At 37.4% G+C, this 18,839-nt stretch overlaps 1 protein-coding gene across 2 annotated transcripts in view; it reads left to right on the top strand.

Annotated features, from left to right (window-relative positions):
* Positions 1 to 18,839, top strand: part of SLC25A17 (solute carrier family 25 member 17) — a 46,553-nt gene that overhangs the window by 8,367 nt on the left and 19,347 nt on the right. For both annotated transcript variants that reach the window (XM_027070648.2, XM_015077908.3), the window contains exon 2: positions 17,019 to 17,079. In XM_027070648.2, the coding sequence (XP_026926449.1) occupies positions 17,019 to 17,079 (61 nt within the window). The remainder of the gene's footprint in view (positions 1 to 17,018; positions 17,080 to 18,839) is intronic.

Here is an 18,839-nt window from a genome sequence, read left to right as displayed (position 1 = left end):
AACCTCAAAAGGAGGTAATTGGAGAAAGTCATTATCGTATTATCTTTACTTCCTAGCTTGCTGTTTTATTTCATTGAGGCTTCTGCTAAATCATGATCGAATTATTATATAGTGTTTAGTCTTGAAGACTTCATTGCCTCACTACCCACCATCCAAAATATATCTTGATTTCTTAGTAAACTTTTTTTAAGATTTAATTTTTTAGAGCAGTTTTAGGTTCACAGCAAAATGGAGAAGAAGATACAGAGATTTCCCATACACCCGCAGCCCTCACCCATGCATGGCCTCCCCTATTATTAATATCCCCCCCTGGAGTGGACATTTGTTACAGTTGATAAACCTGCAGTGACACATCATTGTCACCCAAAGTCCATAGTGCATATTAGTGTATATTCACTCTTGATGTTGTACATTCTGTGGGTTTGACAAATGTCTGATGACATGAAACCAGCATGAGAGTATCATATGGAGTACTTCTACTGCCCTAAAAATCTTATGTGCTCTGTTTATTCATCCCTCCTGACCCCCTTAATAAACTTTTCAGCTAACGGTCATTTCATTTCAGTTCTCCTAATCTTAAAGATTCTTATGCCATCTTTATGGAAATTATTTTTCTAAATTTGCTTCTTTATGCTTGAATCAGAAAAAGGTTAAATAAAGGAAATTGTATTGCCATACATTCAGTAGTTTATAACTTAATTTTTTAAATAAATGTGGTATAGATGCTGAAAAGTTTTGGAGTAAAAATTATCAATGTCATCTTGGGTCATTTATGGTTTCTTCTTAACCTGAGTTTTCTGAGCTTACTGGGGTTCCCAGAGAAGTAAATGTGGTAACACTTGTGGAGCACCTAGTGCAGTGTCTGGAGAAGTGTAGTAAGGCCATAATTTACTTATTTTTCCGATATATTCTTGTAAATATAAATATAGTATTTGTACCCAGTTTCAGAAATTAAATACAAGTGAAGTTTGTTCTCTCTTCATATGACCAACTCTGTCCTTTCACTTGTAGCAGGTAATCTCACCTTTTATTCCCTAGATAAAATAGAGGCTTCTTGGGATGAGGTTTCTCACTTTCCATTTTGTCTTATTAAACAATCAATTGCAGTTGTACCCATATGTCCTATATTCTGCTGGCCTCAGGAAAAACAGATACATCCAGTCTCTGCTACCTTTGATCTTGACCCTTCCCCCTTACTCCATCCCCAATTATGTGTTAGGACTTTACTCCATTAATTTTCACTTCTTTCCTATAGCTTTAACCTCTCCATTGTTTGCTTCCCTTCAGCCCTCAAACATGGTTAGCCCTGTCCTGTCATACCAGTCTGGTCTGGAGACTTGCCTTTTTCTTTTTTTTCTTTTCTTTAAAAAAAAATTTTTTTTTAGTTTATTTTTTGAGAGAGAGAGCAAGCGAGCAAGGGAGGTGCAGAAAGAGAGGGAGAGAGAGAGAATCCCAAGCAGGCTCCATGCGGTCAGCACAGAGCCCATGCAGGGCTCAATCTTAGGAACTGTGAGATCACGACCTGAGCTGAAATCAAGAACTGGACGCTTAACTGACTGAGCCACCCAGGCACCCCCGTCTTTTTTTTTTTTTTTAAGTTTATTTATTTATTTTGAGAGAGAATGTGCACACAAGTGTGTGAGCAGGAGAGGGAGAGAAAGAGGGAGAGAGAGAGAATCCCAAGCAGGCTCCGTACTTCAGCGTGAAGATTTAATGAACCATGAGGTCATGACCTGAGCTAAAGTCAAGAGTAGGATGTTTAACCGACTGAGCCACCCAGGCTCCCAGAGACTGCCTTTTTCTTAGCTGCTGCTGGTTCTCCTAAGTTTACTTAAAGGATATTCTGTACTTACTACCTCTCCTACTCATCCAGGCTAACCACTGGAACTACTCTTCCAGAGGCCATCACTGATCACTGACTTCCTAACGGTGACTTTTTTCATTCTTACTTGATTGGACTTTTTAGTTATTATTTTATACTGTGCACTCTCCTACCTTCTTGAGGTGTCTTCTGAAAGAGTAGTTATTCTTTCTTTTTTAATAAATAAAATTACAGTTGTTCTTTTGGAAGGAACTTAAGTAACCATTACTAATTTTAGGGTCCTGATTAATATTGAGTTCTAGTGCTAAAAGGTGCTATAAAAAGGATATAGGAACCAACATTTGTTGAGTGCCCATTGTGTACCTGGTATGATGCTAGGTGCTTTTTATTAATTATTTCTCACTTCTCGCAGCAATCCTTGATAATTATGTATTGGCCCTAAAATTACAGATAAGGAAATTGAGGCATGGAGATTTGAAGTTATTTATAGTATGTACTGTAACTGGGACCTGAACATTGGTTTGTTTTATCCCAAAGCTCATGCTTTTTTCCATAAGACGCTTAGGTGCATTCATTATCTATTAGGCCTTTTGTTTAACTTGTATGTTAAACTTGTATGTTAAAGTTTTGTTTAACTCTGTGTATGGATATGAGAATTTGCTTGATTGCTTTATCAAGGGAAAGACATACTAACTCTGATAGGTAAATAACATTTTTGAATATGAAAGCCACAGTGAGTAGCTTTCAATCTTTGGGATTTCATTAGCTTGAGATCTACCACTGAAAATGTATTTTAGGTGTTTTTCTTTCTAAAATAGCCCTTGTATCAAATAATGCCATGTACTCCCTCAGGGGATGCTGTACACTGATTTCAGTAGTGTTGTGACTCAACCACCATTTCTAGACTCCTCTCTGGAAATTGACTTTGGAACTGGCATTGCATTTTTTGTCTATTTTTCATCCTTCAGGGGTGAATTAACATTTTGGAAATGGTTGAATTTGGTGACTTGGTTGGTAAGCTAACCTAAACGTTGTTGTCCTTTAAAGGCATGATGCTCTACTTCTATATGTGTGTGTGTCCCTGTTATTCCCATAAGATTGCACATGCTTAGGGGACCACATCTTGACCAAGTTTACCCTATCGTGTCATTCTGACTCTTGTTTGTGGTGGTAGGTGTTTCAGCTCAATGGCATGTGTGTTTATGTTGGCCAAGTAAAAAAATAGACTTTGAATGTTTATTGACCTTTTACAGGTGAATAAATGAATAAACCACTATATTTTGGATGTGTAACCTGAAATGTAGATGCTGATACATTATTAAGGAATCCAGGTGCTGACTATGGGACTGTTCACAACAGAGAGAAACAAAAATGCCCTAAGCTGAAACTGGTGTATGTGACTTGGTTTGCCATTTTTATCTCTAGCTATGATCTGTGTCCTTAAGCTGTAGTATGCTATTACCAACTACCTAAAGACTTTTTTTTTTTTTTTTTTGCTATTTAGTCTTTAATAATTGTTAAGTTCCTGCCCTTGAGGTGCCCATAGTCTAATAAGGAAGACAAACTCATTAACAACTAAATACAGTACAGTGATTGCTGTGTAATAGAATTTTGTACACAGATGCACAATAGCATTAGAAGCATCAGGTGAGAGAGTAGTTAATTCACTGCCATCTGAAAGTCACTGTGTCCAAGATTGAACTAGTAATTTCTTAAAACTATATCCCTCAAATAACTTTCCTAATTCTGTCAATGGTATCTTCATTTCTTATGACTTTCCCTTCTCTCTTACAATCCATATCCAATAAATCAGAAAATACTATTCTTTTAGATCTTCGGGCAGATATCCCTTCTCCATTTTTTTAAGTTTGTTTATCTTGAGAGAGAGAGAGAGCACGCACAAGTGGGAGAGGGAGGGAGAGAGAGAGAGAGAGAGAGAGAGAGAATCCAAGCAGGCTCTGCACTGTAAGCACAGAGCCTGACGCAGGGCTTGAACTCAACAAACCATGATATCATGACCTGAGCCGGAGTCTGATACTTAACTGACTGAGCCACTCAGGTGCCCCTCCTCCATCTTTTTACTGGTTGTATTTGTGGTCTGGTCTTTCAGGTTGAGAGCTCTTGTGGTTGGTTACTTGGATGGCCCCCTAAAAGGCCTTTGGCATGTATTTTAATGAGATACCTGTGTAGTAAAGGTCTAAATTTAGATTTCTGGCTTTTTTCCTTCTTGATTTTGTCATTTTCCTGATTTTTATATACAGGGTAAAATGGTACTATTTAATGTCCGTTTGATTTTCTTTTGTTTAGTATTACTGTACTAAATTTTATAAATTTTTTGGAGGTGGGTATTAAGTAGAAATACGTTTCTTAGTTCACTTGTTAAATGTCCAGGGAACATGTTAAGAGTGGTGTTATGCTATGAGTGATGTTATGTAGTAATAGATTTGAAATGTGAATATGTTACCAACCTGCCCTTACACAATTTTATCATGAAATAAGAACAAAATTGAATAAACAGCAAAGGAATAAACACATTCACAAAGATTTAAAAATATTTATTTGCCAAGACTAGCAATAGTCCATTGTAAAATACTTAAAATGAGATTTTGGTTTCTAACTAAGGAACTAATCAAAGCATCTCCTGAAAACTTCCCTTTATAATTTAAAAAAAAAAACAAAAACCTGTAAAATATTTCTTTAAAAAAAAATTTTTTTTTTACATTTATTTATTTTTGAGAGATAGAGCATGAGCAGGGGAGGGGCAGAGAGAGAAGGAGACACAGAATCCAAAGCAGGCTCCAGGCGAGCTGTTACCACAGAGCCCGTTGTGGGGCTCGAACTCACAAACCATGAGTTCATGACCTGAGCTGAAATCGGACACTCAGCCAACTGAGCCACCCAGGTGCCTGTGTATAAAATATTTCTTAAGACAACATGAAAGCATTAATAAGGTGACAAGATAAGGAATTCTCAGACTAGAGAGTGAGTGAAGGCAGGACCTAGAGGGAAAGAGAACATTTGCCTTGCAAGATGTGATTAAGCAGGTAAACATGAGCTTTAGATTTGTAGCTTTCAGAGATACAGAGAAGAGAAGGAACCCAATCTGCCTGTAGACAGGAAGTCCAGTAGCAGATCACCCAGTAAACCTGGAATCCCAATGGAATCTGCTGTAGACATGAATGGAAAATAATCTTACTCCTCCCCAGGAATATCAGCTGTCTCCAGTCTTGGCACTGTTTTGAGTAGGGAAATCACCACTGAAATTTCCCTCTTAGGTTGCAGCCTGAATTCTCACTACTTGGATGATTTGAAAACCTGAAGCCAGTAATTGAACTTGAAGTGATTCAGGTGTGTGGGACCCCAAAGTGCCTTGCAGAAATCCTTTCCAGAAGCACATTATGATGTTTAAAAGAATGCCCCAAAATAAAATTGTCAGGGAAATGAGCAGTTCAAACTAAACTCACAGAGAAACAAGGCATTGTGAACAAAAACATAGCAGACAGCAACAACAATCGGAAAATGGAATTTTCAGTCACAATCTTAAGCTATTTAGTATGTATAAGAGAAAGAAAGACTACCAAATATGTGTGAGGGTACAAGAAACTAAGATTGGCTAAGCATACTTGAAAGTTAACCAAATAGAATATCTAGAAATGAAAAGTAAAATGACTGAAATTTGAGAGTGGAAGCATGATAGTCGTGGGAACGCTGAATACTTATTTAAGCAAAATCACAGTTCTTAGAAGGATGGGACATGAAGAGGGTAGTAGAACAGAGCTAAATTCTCACTGTCTATAATATGAGATAAATAATGTCTGAAATTGATGAATCAAAAGATATTGGGATACTTTTTAATTATGTGGAGATATTTAAATTTCAAAAGAAACACCTAAAAGATGCTAAAATAATTGCCTGTGGGGAGGAAGATTGGGTAAAAGGGAGAAGAGTGGGGAGGAACTACTGTATTTTGCCATTTGTATTACATGATTTTTTAAAACTATGTGCATGCTTTTGTTTTGATCAAATAAAAATTTAAAGGTAAGATAATTAGTGCATAGCTGTAAATTGATAATTGAAGTTGAGTAATAGGCTTATCAATAAACAAAAACAGGCTTATCAATATATTAGACACAACTGAAGATAGAATTAGCGATAGCTGACCCCTGATTCTCATTTGCAGCGATTGTAATCAGAAAACTGTGGAGTGTTTTCTTCACTTTGCTGAGAGAAGATGATATTGCCCTAGAATGCTATATCCAATGAAAATCTTTAAAACGTATGCGAAATGGGGGCACTTGGGTGGTTCAGTTGGTTGAACGTCCAGCTTCAGCTCAGGTCATGATCTCGCAGTTGACAAGTTTGAGCCCCGCATTGGGCTCTGTGCTGACAGCTCAGAGCCTAGAGCCTGCTTAGGATTCTGTGTCTTCCTCTCTCTCTGCCCCTCCCTCTCTCATGCTCTGTCTCTCTGTCTCGAAATAAATAAACATTAAAAAACATGAATAAATAAAACATACGTGAAATAGAGACATTTTGAGACCATCAAAAACACTTTGCCACTAGCAAGATCCTCACGAGAAGAAATTCTAAAGGATGTTATTCATGCACAAGGCAGGTGATGCTAGATGAAAAGTATGAGATGGAAGAAGGGATGAAGAGTAGAAAAAGTGGTAAAATATTGCATGTGTCTAAATCTGAACAACTTTAAATGATAAAACAGATCAACTCATTGGTGGACGTTAAAGAAACAAAAGAAGTTAGAATTAAAGTAGATAACAATAGCAGGAAGGTGGGTGGGAGTAAATGGAATTAAATGTCTATTGTTTGGGAGGAGGATAATCATATTAAATGTTTTTAGCATTGATAAGTTAGGAATTTTTTGTGTTGTAATAACTGGAAAGCTTGTAAAATTTTATACACACACATACCTCTCCAGAGGGAAGAAATTAAGTAAAAAGAAAAAAACCCAAAAAACCTCTAGTCAAATAAGAAAGCAGGAAAGGGCAGGAAAAGCAACAGAGAACACAAAATAAGATGGCAGCTTTACTATTTTTTAATGGTTTTTTTTTTTTTAATTTTTAATTTTTGAGAGAGAGAGAGACAGAACACGAGTGGGAAAGGGGCAGAGAGAGAGGGAGACACAGAATCTGAAGCAGGCTCCAGGCTCTGAGCTGTCAGCACAGAGCCCGACGCGGGGCTTGAACTCACGAACTGTGAGATCATGACCTGAGCTGAAGTTGGACACTTAACTGACTGAGCCACCCAGGTGCCCCAACAGCTTTATTTGTTTTTAAGTTAGTTAGTTAGTTAGTTAGTTTGTTTGTTTGTTTATTTATTTTGGAAGAGAGTGCGGAGGGGCAGAGAGAGAAAGGGGGAGAGAGAGAATCCCAAGCAGGCTCCTCTATGTCAGCACAGAGCCCATTGCAGGGCTCTATCTCGATGAACCGTGGGATCATTATCTGAGCTGAACCCAAGAGTCAGATGCTTAACCCACTGAGCCACCCAGGTACCCCTAAGATGCCAGCTTTAAATCCAAATAAATGTCAATGAACTCAATGCTTTGGTTAAAAGAGAATGTACTAGATTGGTTTTTAAAAGAGAAAAATGCAATTTATAAAAGATACGTTTAGAAAAAAAAAGATGCAGAAAGTTTGAAAGCAAAAATACAAGAAAAGACCTATCAGACAAATACTAACCAAATGAGAGCTATTAACATCGGACAAAATAGACTTTATAGCAGTGGCTATATCATTGAGAAAACTCAGTATGTCAGCAAAATAAAGCAGTTTTAAGTTTGTGTTCATCTAATAACAGTCTCAAAATGTTTAGAGCAAAAATTTAGGAATATACCAATCCATCATCAAAATGGAAGATATTAATATATCTCTCAGTAATTGATAAAACAAGTGAGGAGGGCTATAAAAATATAAAGGATTGAATAATGTATTTAACAAACTTGACCTAATAGACATATTCAGAACATTGTACCCAACAACTGCAGAATACACATTCTGTTTAAGCCAAACATGAAAAAGTTATCAAAACTGACCACTTACTTGGTTGTAAAACAAAACTTAGGGTTGAAATAGTACAGAATGAGTTCTTAAACCACAGTGCAATAAGTAGCAACCAACAACAAAAAGGTAACTTAAAACAAAAAGCATATATGTTTGGAAATTAAACACATTTATGAAAGATCTATGGGTTAGAGAAGAAATCATAATGGAAATAAGAAAATATTTAGAACTGAGTGATAGTGCAGATAGTGCATATTGAAACTTGGTACACTGAAGAATATAAACTATCATTGAAAAACATTAAAGACTTGAATAAGTGGGAAGACATCCCATGTTCGTTGATTGGAAGACAATATAAAGATGGCAATAGTCCCCCAAAGAATCTACAATTCAGTACAATCCCTATCAAAATTCCAATTTGCTTTTTGTAGAAATTGATAAGCTGGTCCTAAAATTCATAGGAAAATGCAAAGAATCCAGAAGTGTCAAAATAATCTTGAAAAAGAACAAAGTTGAAGGATTCATATTTCCCAATTTCAAAACCTAATACAGAGCTACAGTAAACAATAAATAGTGTGGTACTGGCATAAGGGTAGATAGATCAATGGAATAGAATTGGGAGTCTCAGAAAGAAACCCTCAATTTTTGTTCATTTGAGTTTTGGCAAGAATGTCAAGATAAATCAATGAGTAGTCTCTTTAATAAATGTTGCAGGCACAACTGGATATCCACACACAGAAGAATGAAGTTGGACCCCTACTTTACACCATACAAAAAAATTAAGTCAAAATAAACCACAGACCTAATGTAATGGTTTCTTGGATATGACACCAAAAGCACAAGTAATAAATATATATATATGTGTGTATTGCACTTCATTCAAATTAAAACCTTTTTGTGCTTCAAAGACCCCATCACAAGGGGCGTCGATTGAGCATCCAACTTCGGTTCAGGTCATGATCTTGCGTTTGTGGGTTTGAGCCCCACATCGGGCTCTGTGCTAACAGCTCAGAGCCTGGAGCCTGTTTTGGATTCTGTTCCCTCCCCTGCTTACGTTCTGTCTCTCAGGAAACAAAATAAAGTGTTAAAAAAAAAAAAAAAAGAAAAGACCTCATCAAGAAAGTAAAGACAACAGAATAGGAGAACATATTTATAAGTCCTATATCTGTTAAGGGTCTAGTATCCAGAATATATAAAGACTGCCTACAAGTCAGTAATAGGCAGATACTCAATTAAAAGATAGACAAAGGATTTGAATAGCCATTTCTCCAATAAAGATATACAAGTGACCACTATACGTGAAAAGATGCATGGCAGCATTAATTATCAGGGGAATGCAAATCAAAACAACAATGAGATACCATTTCACACCCACCAGGATGGCCATAATCAAAAGGACAGATAATAACAAGTATTGCAAATTTATGGGGAAGTTGGAGACCTCACATTTTACTGGTGAGAATTTAAAATTGTGCAGCACTGTGGAAAATAATTTGGTAGTTCCTCAAAATGTTAGTTACCAGATGACCCAGCAGTTCTACTTCTAGAGAATTGAAAACCTATATTCAAAAAATTTGTACCCAAATGTTTATTGCAACATTATTCATAAAGCAGAAAAGTGGAAGCAACTCAAATGCATCAACTTGATGAATGGGTAAACAAAATGTGATGTGTCCATACAACAGAATATTTTTCAGCCATAACACAAAATGCAGTTCTGATTCTACAACATGGATGAGCCTTGAAAGAAGCCAGTCACAAAAGATCATGTATTATTTGATTCCATTTATATGAACTATCCAGAATAGGCAAATAGAGACAGAAAATACGTTAGTGGTTGCCAGGGTGTGGGAGAAGGAGAGAATGGAGAGTATTTGCTAATGGGTACAGGTTTCCTTTTGGGATAATTAAAATGGAGTTAGTGGTGATGATTGCACTTCTGTGAATATATTAAAAACCACTGAGTCATAAAGAAAAAACCTATCAGACACAGCTAAAACACTTGGAAATGAATAGCCTTTAAATCAAGTTTGGAAAAGAAGAAAGACTTAAAATTAATCAACTAGGCATCCGTCTCAAGAAGTTAGATAAAAATATCAAATTTAGGGGTGCCTGGATGGCTCAGTTGAGCATCTGACTTCGGCTCAGATCATGATCTCACGGGTGGTGAGTTCGAGCCCCACATTGGGCTCTCTGCTGTCAGTGCAGAGCCTTCTTCAGATCCTCTGTCCCCCTCTCTGCTCCTCCCCTGCTTGCATTCTCTCTCTCTCTCAAAAATAAGTAAACATTTAAAAAAAATTTTAATTCTATCAAAATTAACCCAAAGAATGGAAAAGAGAGGCGCCTGGGTGGCTCAGTTGGTTAAGCCTCTGCCTCCTGATTTAGGCTCAGGTCATGATCTCACAATTTGTAAGGTGGAGCCTTATGTCAGGCTCTGCATTGACAGCATGGAACCTGCTTGGGATTCTTTTTCTCCCTATGTCTCTCTCTGCCCCTCTCCTACTCTGTCTCTCTCTCAAATAAACATTAAAAAAAAATAATCCTTTAATAAATGATTAGGTCTAAGGTGATAATTGTAGGCTATACATATTCTTCTTAGAGTTACTTGCCTTTTATTTTTTTTTAATGTTTACTTTTTATTGAGAGAGAGAGGGGGAGAGAGAGAATTCTAAGCAGGCCCAGCGCTGTCAGCACAGAACCTGATCCCACGAACTGTGAGATCACAACCTGAGTTGAAACCAAGAGTCAGGCACCTCCTGGAGTTACTTGCCTTTTAGAGAATTTCCTGGAGAGGACAGTGGCCAGCCCAAAGATAGTTGATGTTTTCAGTTGATGTCACAATGGCATAATGCAGTTGAAAGGGATATTAGAAGTGATGCGTTAAATAATTGTTCATAATGTACAGTTATCATATTCAGCGGCATGTTTGTAACAGCAGTTCTCAAACTTTTTGGTCTCAAACTTTTTTTTTAAATTTTTTTTTAATGTTTATTTATTTTTGAGACAGAGAGAGACAGAGCATGAACAGGGGAGGGTCAGAGAGAGAGGGAGACACAGAATCTGAAACAGGCTCCGGGCTCTGAGCTGTCAGCACAGAGCCCGATGTGGGGCTCGAACCCACGGACCGCGAGATCATGACCTGGGCTGAAGTCGGACGCTCAACCGACTGAGCCACCCAGGCGCCCCGGTTTCAAACTTTTTATACTCTTAAAAATTATTGCAGACTCTGAAGAGCTTTTGTTTATGTGGTTGTGACTATCAATATTTATTAGAAATTAAAATTGAGAAGTCATTAGGTATTTCTTTATTAACAATATTAAACCTGTTACATGTTAACAAATATAACATTAAAAAAATCATTTTCCCCAAAATAGTGAAAATAGCAACATTATTATTATATATTTTTGCAAACCTTTCTAATGTTTGACCTAAGAGAAGATAGCTGGTTCCTTGTATCCGCTTCTGCATTCAGTATCTTACAATATCACATAGCCTGTACCCTCTAGAAAACTTCACTACATGCTGTGAGCAAATGAGAATGAAAAGGCAAATAATGTCATAGTGTTCCTATGAAAATACTTTTAATCCTGCGGACCCCTACAAAGTGTTTGAGGACTTCCAAGGAGCCCCAGACCATACTTAGAGAATTCCTAGGCTATATTCTCTTGTATTCTGATAGCTTTAAAAATATATATTTGCCTAAACTAAATATGTGTTAGCTAAAACTAACACGTGCTTATTGTTAAAAAAAAGTTAATAATTACGTGGAGGGTCAATGAGGGAAATGAGGTTACCTTTAATTCCTTTCCTCTCCTCACATATTCACTGTTAAGTTTTTGTGTGAGTTTCCCAGATTGTGTGTGTGTGTTGTGTACACTTTTATTTATTTTTTTGAAGTTTATTTATTTTTGGGAGAGGGAGTGTGCATGCATGTGACCACGAGCAGGGTAAGGGCAGAGAGAGAAGGAGAGAGAAAATCCCAAGCAGGCTTCATGCTGTCAGCAGAGCCCAACGCAAGGCTCACTCTTGGAAATCATGAGATCATGGCTTGAGCCGAAATCAAGAGTTGGATGCTTAACTGACTGAGCCAATTAGGCACCCCGTATTGTGTTCACTTTGATAAGCGGAAGAGAAGAGTCAAGTTAAAAATCATTTATGTCTTGACTGAAAAAAGATTGAGAATAAGATAGAACCGTGAACGGGGAACTAGGAGTCCGAGAGCTCTGGGTTCTGACTCAGCCTCTGTCACTCGGGCTTTGGGCATACCTCTTCACCATCCTGGCTCAGACTCCTCAGTTCTCAGGTGACAGGACTCCACACAAGGTGATCCAGGTGCCACTGATGTAGGAATTAATTTATTTCCCAAGATCTAATGGTTAAATGCCAGAGAGGGATGGTAGAAAGTTGTAACTAAAAATATTTCCTCCTGGTGAGACACCAGAAGGTTGTTTCTCTGGAAATGGATTCTTTTAAATTGTAATTAATGTTCAGCAGTAGAACTCCCACTTAGATGGTTAGAATTCTGTGGGACTCAAAATAATGGATTTATTTTTATGCCTCTCTGGCACAACAGGATTGTACATCGTGGTTATCGTCTCAGTATTTTGTGCCTTCTAATTTTATGTCAGTGAACAGACAGTCCTAGGGAGGGGAGAAAAAAACCACTGAGTATTTATGAAAGAGGAATTTAATGCAAATTCTAAAAAGTCATGTGCTTTTATAGCTTGGCATAAGACTTGCATCTATAATAAATATTGTCCTTCAGGTAGCAGCTGCTTAGGAAAACGAAAGCAGTCATCTGTGTGTTTGCTTGGTGAGGAGACAAATATAGCAAATCCCCAATGTACAGAATAGCTGTGTTCCAGATTTATCTTTAGCATTTTGAATACATTTTCTCATGGATGTTCGGTTTATTTATAGGTGCATACAGTCATACATGAATTTAACAAGTTCAGGGTTTATGCTATACCGGGCTCTATGCTGAGTTTCCAGACTGGTACACAAAAAAAGATTTGACACCTAAAATAGGTCCCATACTAGCCCCCTTTTTTTTCTTTTCCAGTAATTTTTAGTAGTATATTAGTAAAATTTTTTTCAAGTATTAATTACAACAGTGGTTAAGAGCGTGAACTCTGGAGCCAGGCTGTCAATGTTCAGACACAGATTCTGCCACTTACAAAGTGTATAACTTTAGGAAAAGTTATAAAACTTCTTGGTGTTTTTTTTTCCTCGTGTAAAATGGAGAGAATACTAGTACATACCTCATCAGGTTGTTGTGAGGATTAAGTGTTTTTGTTTTTGATTGTATAATTCACATAATATAAAATTAACCATTTTAAAGTGTACAGTTCAGGGCCACCCATCTGGCTCAGTCCAAAGAGCATGCAACTCTTGATCTCGAGGTCCTAAATTCAAGCCCAATATCGGGTGTGGAGATTACTAAAAAACAAACTTTAAAGTGTACATTTCAGCAGTACTTAGTACATTCACAGTGTTGTGCAACTCCTACATCTGTATCATTCCAAAACGTTTTGAATAAACACAACGTAGTATATATACACAATCGAATATTACTTGGCCATAAAAAGGAATGAAGTACTGATATATGCTCCAAAGTGGATAAACCTTGAAAACATTATGCTATGTGAAAGAAGTCATACACAAGAGGTCACATTTTGCATGAGTGTTTTTATATGAAATATCAGAGTCAGGGCTGAGTGGAGGGGGAAATAGAACATGCCTGCTTTTCTTTTGAGGTGATGAAAATCTTTTGGAATTTGATAGAGGTCGTGGTTGCACGACATTGTGAATATACTAAATGTCACTGGTATACTTTTAAATGTTTTTTTGTTGTTGTTTTTTTGTTTTAGTGTTTCTTTGTTGTGTGTGTGTGTGTGTGTGTGTGTGTGTGTGTGTGTGTGTGTGTGTGTTTTGTGAGAGCACGAGCAGAAGGGGGCAGAAAGAGGGAGACAGAGGATCCAAAGCAGGCTCTGTGCTGACAGCAGCAAGCCCGATATGGGGCTCCAACTCACCAACCATGAAATCATGACCTGAGCTGAAGTCGGACGCTCAACCAAGCCATCCAGGCGCCCTGAATGGCATACTTTTAAATGGTTAATATATGTTATGTGAATTCCACTTCAATTTAAAAGTGGTAATGAAGCCACTTGATCAATTAGACTGGCAAAAAATTCTTAGGCGACCAAAGGCAGCATCTGCTTAATTCTGAGGGTTTCTACTCTTCTTTCTGCCTCCAGTTGATTTCCCTTACTTTCTTGTGAGCTCAGCTAAGCATTTAAAGGATGTTTGTTATATTTTTTTATGTTATGTAACAGTAGTAGGTATTTTGCACCATGTTGTCTAGACCACCATATTGCTGGAAATGGAAGCCCTCATTTCACCCTTAAATTTTTAACTCTCACATTTATACTTGGGTTTTCTAACAAAACCTGGAATAAATGTGTGTGTCTGTGTCTGTGTCTTCTCCTTAAATAGGTAAAACTGGTAAGCTTTTCATTTCCTCCCCATTCCACACTCCTCCCCCCTGCCTATGCATGTTTACTGCTGCTGGCCTCCAGGGGAATGTGATGAAAAGGTGGCATTGTCTTCCCGCAGGGTATGACAATGGCAAGCTTTCTGGTCTCAAGAGTTTTTCCTAGTTTCCCCCATTCTGACTGAGTGTTCCTGACAGATAAACCACCTGAGACTGAGACACCTGACTTCAGTTGTTAGGGTACCCAACTAATCAACCAGAAAGTCACCCCAGAGCTCCCTTCTGCTTCCCAATGCTCATTCTCACCGTTTGTAGTAATCCTGTTGTATTAGAGTTCTATTGCTGCTGTAACAAATTACCCCAGATTAAGTGGTTTAAAACAACACAGATTTTATATCTTTAGGTCCATAGGTCAGAGGTCGGATGCAGGTCTCACTGAGCTAGAATCAAAGGTGTCAGCAGGGCTGTGTTCTTTAATGGAGGCTGTAGGGGAGAATCCATTTCCTTGCCTTTTCTGGCTTCTAGAGACACTTGTATTCCTTGACTAGTGGCCCCTTTGTCTAAAAGCCATCAGTAGTGGTTGAACCTGCACATTGCCTTACTCCCACGTATTCTTCTAGCTCCTTCTACTTTTAAGGACCCTCGTGATTACATTGGACCCACTCACATAATCCAGAATAATCTCCCTATTTTAAAGTCGGTGATCAGCAACCTGCCATGTAATACAATGTGTTCACGGGTGCTGAGGATTAGGCCATGGACATCTTTCAGGGGACTGTTATTCTGCCTACCACACCTATCTCCTGTGCATTTTGTCTGTGAGTTCTTTCAAAATAGCCTCACTGCTATCCTTTTAATTTCTGGTCCACCAATAGACCCTTCTTTGTTTTTCTATACAACACTTTCATATATAAGCCTTTTCTGTGATTATTAGTGATTGGAATGAGGGAGGAGGCAATGCTGGGTTTTCAGTTCACTATCTTGATCTAGTCTTTCCACTACTAATAAATTTTACACTTGATCTTAGTCAAAAGGCCGAGAAACAATTCCAGTACTAATAAATTTTAAAAACTTTTTTTAGTTTTACTAAATTTGAACTCGTTTTATTAGATTTGAACTTTTTATGTTAGTTCCTGAGGAGGTAATAGACCATTGAGCTCTTTGGACTGGCTGTTCTCTTTATCTTGGTGTAAGATGTACTTCCCTTTAAGATTTCAAGGTAGGTAGGCAGGGGTTTCTAAGTTAGGAACTTTGGGTGTATGTTTAAAGCTGGCAAGGAAGAGGAATGGAGATGTCCCAGTTGTTTGAAAAAGTTTCCAGACAGGATTTTTCTGCCTGAAATGCCCCGTTTATGCAATACCGGCATGGACACGTAGTACTATGCAATAGGAAAAAAAATGCCACAGCCTTAATAACCTTAGTAAGCATTGTCCAGCTTTGCAGTCCTCATTTTTCTTGGAAATTGCCTGTAACGTGAGCAAGGATGCCAGAAGCATCTCTGTAGACTATAAGCCTTTGTAGGTCCAGGGTTCCTTGGGACATCAAATATTACCTAGTCCTTACTAGAAAAGAACATTTATATTGGAGTCATCAAAAAAGCATAAATAACTGAAGGGTAAGTTGAATAAATATTTCATTAATCTATGTTATACAAAGAGATAGAGTGAATAGTCTTATAATCCTGTAGAGGAGACATATAAACAAGTGCCATGGGAACACAGAGCATGAACAACATATCGTAATGTAACGTGATAGGTAGGGGGTGGTAACATTCAATCTGAGGTTTGAAGCATTCTAATAGGACAATACAGTGCTCTCCCTTGTCAAACATGGTGACCTATTTAAATAGCTAAGCGATCTGGCAAATGTTTCTTCTTATCTATAAAGTTGACCTAATTTCCAGTTGTTACCATGATTAAAATATTGTACATAACCATTATTAGATCAGTAGCTCAAAACTTGATACTCTGCCTGAGAATATATACCAGTGGGCCTCCATCTAGGTTGAGAACCATAAACCCACCTGGAGATTTCATCTGTATAATTTCATCCCTAACTATATGCTTGTGGTTTTTATCTGTCTTAAGGTTTTATGAATGGAAAGACCGGTTGCTGGCTTCTTTCCCTGATAATTTTTATCATTGTGTTACCCTGGATGAATTATTTATAGAATATTGAGCTGAGATTGTCCCTATTTTATTTCAAACACAAGTAAACAAAGCTATTGTAAAGAACAATATGATTTTTATACCTCTTTTACTTTGTGGTAAATATATTGACTAAGCAAAGAGACTAGAAGTATTTATCTGTTTTATTACTAGATATTTTGGCTTGTAAGGTTATCAGAGAATAGGAACAGCAACTGATCTATAAAAGGTTAAAAAAATCAATTTATCTGCTATTTTTTATGTGTGTCCTGGGTTGCAAACCTCTATGTTTTTCTCTTCAGGGACCCACTTCATTTTCTTTTTCAGTATGAGAGAGAAAAAGATTTCTTCTGGAAAATGAAATACTTGTGTTTAAGTGTATAACTTTAGAACTTGAACAGAAATAATCCCAATATTGTATATGTCTGTTCACTGGAAATCTGATTTGACCCCCGGTTAATAATGAACTTTTGTTCATTTAAAAGTTGTGGCTCTTTATTTTTGTGAAACTATAATGGCTAAAGTCTTTTCAAATTTTTCAGGGAAGTGTGACAGCAATGACAGTATTCTTTCCCTTGGATACAGCTCGACTTCGACTTCAAGGTGAGTAACTTTTGTAGGCATCATATTCTTTTCATTTGGTGTCAGGAAACAAACAAATTTTTCTAGTAACGTAAGAATATCTGTTTTGTTAGGGATCTACCCTTGTCCTTTTCCACTGACTTTAAATACTGGTCATCAGTGCTGTTTCCTCATTAACAGAGAGGCGTTCATAAATGAGTCATAGCCTCAAGCATTCTCTAATCTGAGAGAACCTGAGTGGGCTTGCTTTAGTACTTTAGAATCATTACAATTCTTTCCAATAAACAATATGACTTTTTAAAAAAGATTTTATTATTTTTTTTAAGTAATCTCTACACCCATTATGGGGCTCGAACTTACAACCCCAGGATCAAGCGTTACATGCTCTACCAACTGAGCCAACTAGGAGCCCCAACAATATGACTTTTTAAAGGCACAATGTGGAGAGTTTTTGCTGGGAGTAGATCTTCTCAAAAGAGAACAGAGAAGAAATAGGAAATGCATTGAAGCCAAACACCCACTGTCACTGCTAAATTGGGCATGTAGTCTTAGTTTGCCTTTTTTGCATTATTGGACTGTGCAACCCTCTATAATTCCTGCTTGTTTTTCCCTCAGTATTTTTCAACTTGAAATTATAAACCTGTGCCAGAACTTACATGAAGAAATAAAAGAGTAAGATTAGCTTTGAATAAGCTAATTCCTACAATAAAACCCTTCATGGCTATTATTTTACATTAATTTTAGAGTTTTGTGATTGGTAATAATTTCACATGACTCAAAAGCCAAAAATCTATAAAACGATACACAGTATGGTGGAAAATCTCACTGTAATCTGCCCCTTCTTTCCCTCTCTTCTCTCCCTTGCAGATAATGTCTTTATTAATCTCTCAAATAGTCTTGCAGAGTTTTGTTATGGAATAACAAGCAAATAAAAAAATATATATAGGGGCACCTGGGTGATTCAGTTGGTTGAGTGTCTGATGTCAGCTCAAGTCATGATCTCAAGGTTGTTGAGTTCGAGCCCCACATCAGGCACGCTGCTGTCAGCCTGTCAATGCAGAGCCTGTTTCAGATCCTCTGTCCCCCTCTCTCTGCCCCTCCCCAACTTGCACGCTCCCAAAAATAAATAAATATTTAAAAAAATAATATATACATTCTTAGTTTTCTCCCTTTCTTACACAAAAAGCATTTTTGCTACACTGTTCTGCACCTTATATTTTTCACTTAACAGCATATTGTAAATGCCTTCCAAATCAATGCTTTGGGAGCTTCTTCATCCTTCTGACTGTAGAGTGTTCCATAGTGTGGATGCTCCATAACCTGTTTACCCTTCCCCCTTTCTAGATTCTTGGGTGGTTTCTTCTCTTTTGTAGAATAGACTTGTTCATATGCTGCTTTGTTTTTGTAAGCCCAATGTGATAAATTCCCAGAAATGAGATTGCTGGATCAAAGGGTGAAACCTGTTTGTAATTTTTTTTTTTTACAATCGTTGCATTTGTCTTTTATTTTAATTTCTTTTTTTTAATATAATTTATTGTTAAGTTAGCTAACATACAGTGTACACAGTGTGCTCTTGACTTCGGGAGTATATTCCTGTGATGCATCACTTACATAGGACACCCAGTGCTCATCCCAAAAAGTGCCTTCCTCAATGCCTGTCACCCATTTTCCCTGTAATGTTTTTTTTAATGTTTATTTTTGAGAGAGAGACAAAGTGTTAACAGGGGAGAGGCAGAGAGAGAGAGGGAGACACAGAATCTGAAGCAGGCTCCAGGCTCTGA

This window comes from Acinonyx jubatus, chromosome B4 (genome assembly GCF_027475565.1).
Source record: "Acinonyx jubatus isolate Ajub_Pintada_27869175 chromosome B4, VMU_Ajub_asm_v1.0, whole genome shotgun sequence".
In the NCBI taxonomy this organism is placed as follows: domain Eukaryota; kingdom Metazoa; phylum Chordata; class Mammalia; order Carnivora; family Felidae; genus Acinonyx; species Acinonyx jubatus.
The sequence above is the reverse complement of the archived record's forward strand: the minus strand, read 5'-3'. Positions and strand labels throughout refer to the sequence as shown.